This window comes from Neopelma chrysocephalum, unplaced genomic scaffold (assembly GCF_003984885.1).
Source record: "Neopelma chrysocephalum unplaced genomic scaffold, ASM398488v2 Primary Assembly neopelma1_96808, whole genome shotgun sequence".
NCBI lineage: Eukaryota > Metazoa > Chordata > Aves > Passeriformes > Pipridae > Neopelma > Neopelma chrysocephalum.
In genome coordinates this window covers 1-482 of record NW_020925452.1, presented here as the reverse complement: position 1 = coordinate 482, position 482 = coordinate 1, and the positions used below count along the sequence as shown (strand labels likewise).

Below are 482 nucleotides of genomic sequence, written 5' to 3'. Positions count from 1 at the left end.
TCCCACCTTCCTCTCTGTCCCCATCTGTGTCCTTGTCCCCACTCATCCCTGTCCCATCCTGTTCCATCCCCACCTCTGTCCCATCTCCACTCTCATCCTGTTCCATCTCCATCCCTGTCCCCATCCCAATCGCAGGCTCTGCCTCACCTTCAATCTGTCCCTGTTTGTTCCCCATGGGATTTCTCCCTTATCCTCCAGGGCCGCATAGAATTTGCTCCACCAGTCCACCTCCTCCTCCTCCTCCATGTCCTAAGGGAGCAGGGGAAGGTGGGGTGGGTGGCACAGGTGGCCTTGGTGGCCCCCTGGTAGCCCCATTCCTGTGCCCACCTTGTCACCACCCGCCTTCTTCCCAAGGCAGCTGAGCAGGATCTGCAGGAGCAAAGGGCACACGGGGAAACTGAGGCATGGGGCCCAGCAGTGCCAGGGTGGGGGGTGCCATCCCAGGGACTCACCTGGGTGATCCTGGCCCAGGCTCTGGTGAG

General features: G+C 61.2%; 1 protein-coding gene across 1 annotated transcript in view; it reads right to left on the bottom strand.

Moving 5' to 3' along the window:
- LOC113981878 (dysferlin-like) overlaps window positions 1-476 on the bottom strand; it is a gene marked incomplete at its 3' end in the record, with an annotated part of 1,857 nt that extends 1,381 nt beyond the window's left edge. Inside the window, exons 1-3 of the mRNA XM_027709548.1 lie at window positions 453-476; window positions 328-369; window positions 148-249 (exon numbers count right to left, since the gene is read on the bottom strand). Coding sequence (XP_027565349.1) covers window positions 148-246 — 99 coding nt within the window. The remainder of the gene's footprint in view (window positions 1-147; window positions 250-327; window positions 370-452) is intronic.
- Window positions 477-482: the final 6 nt, after the last annotated feature.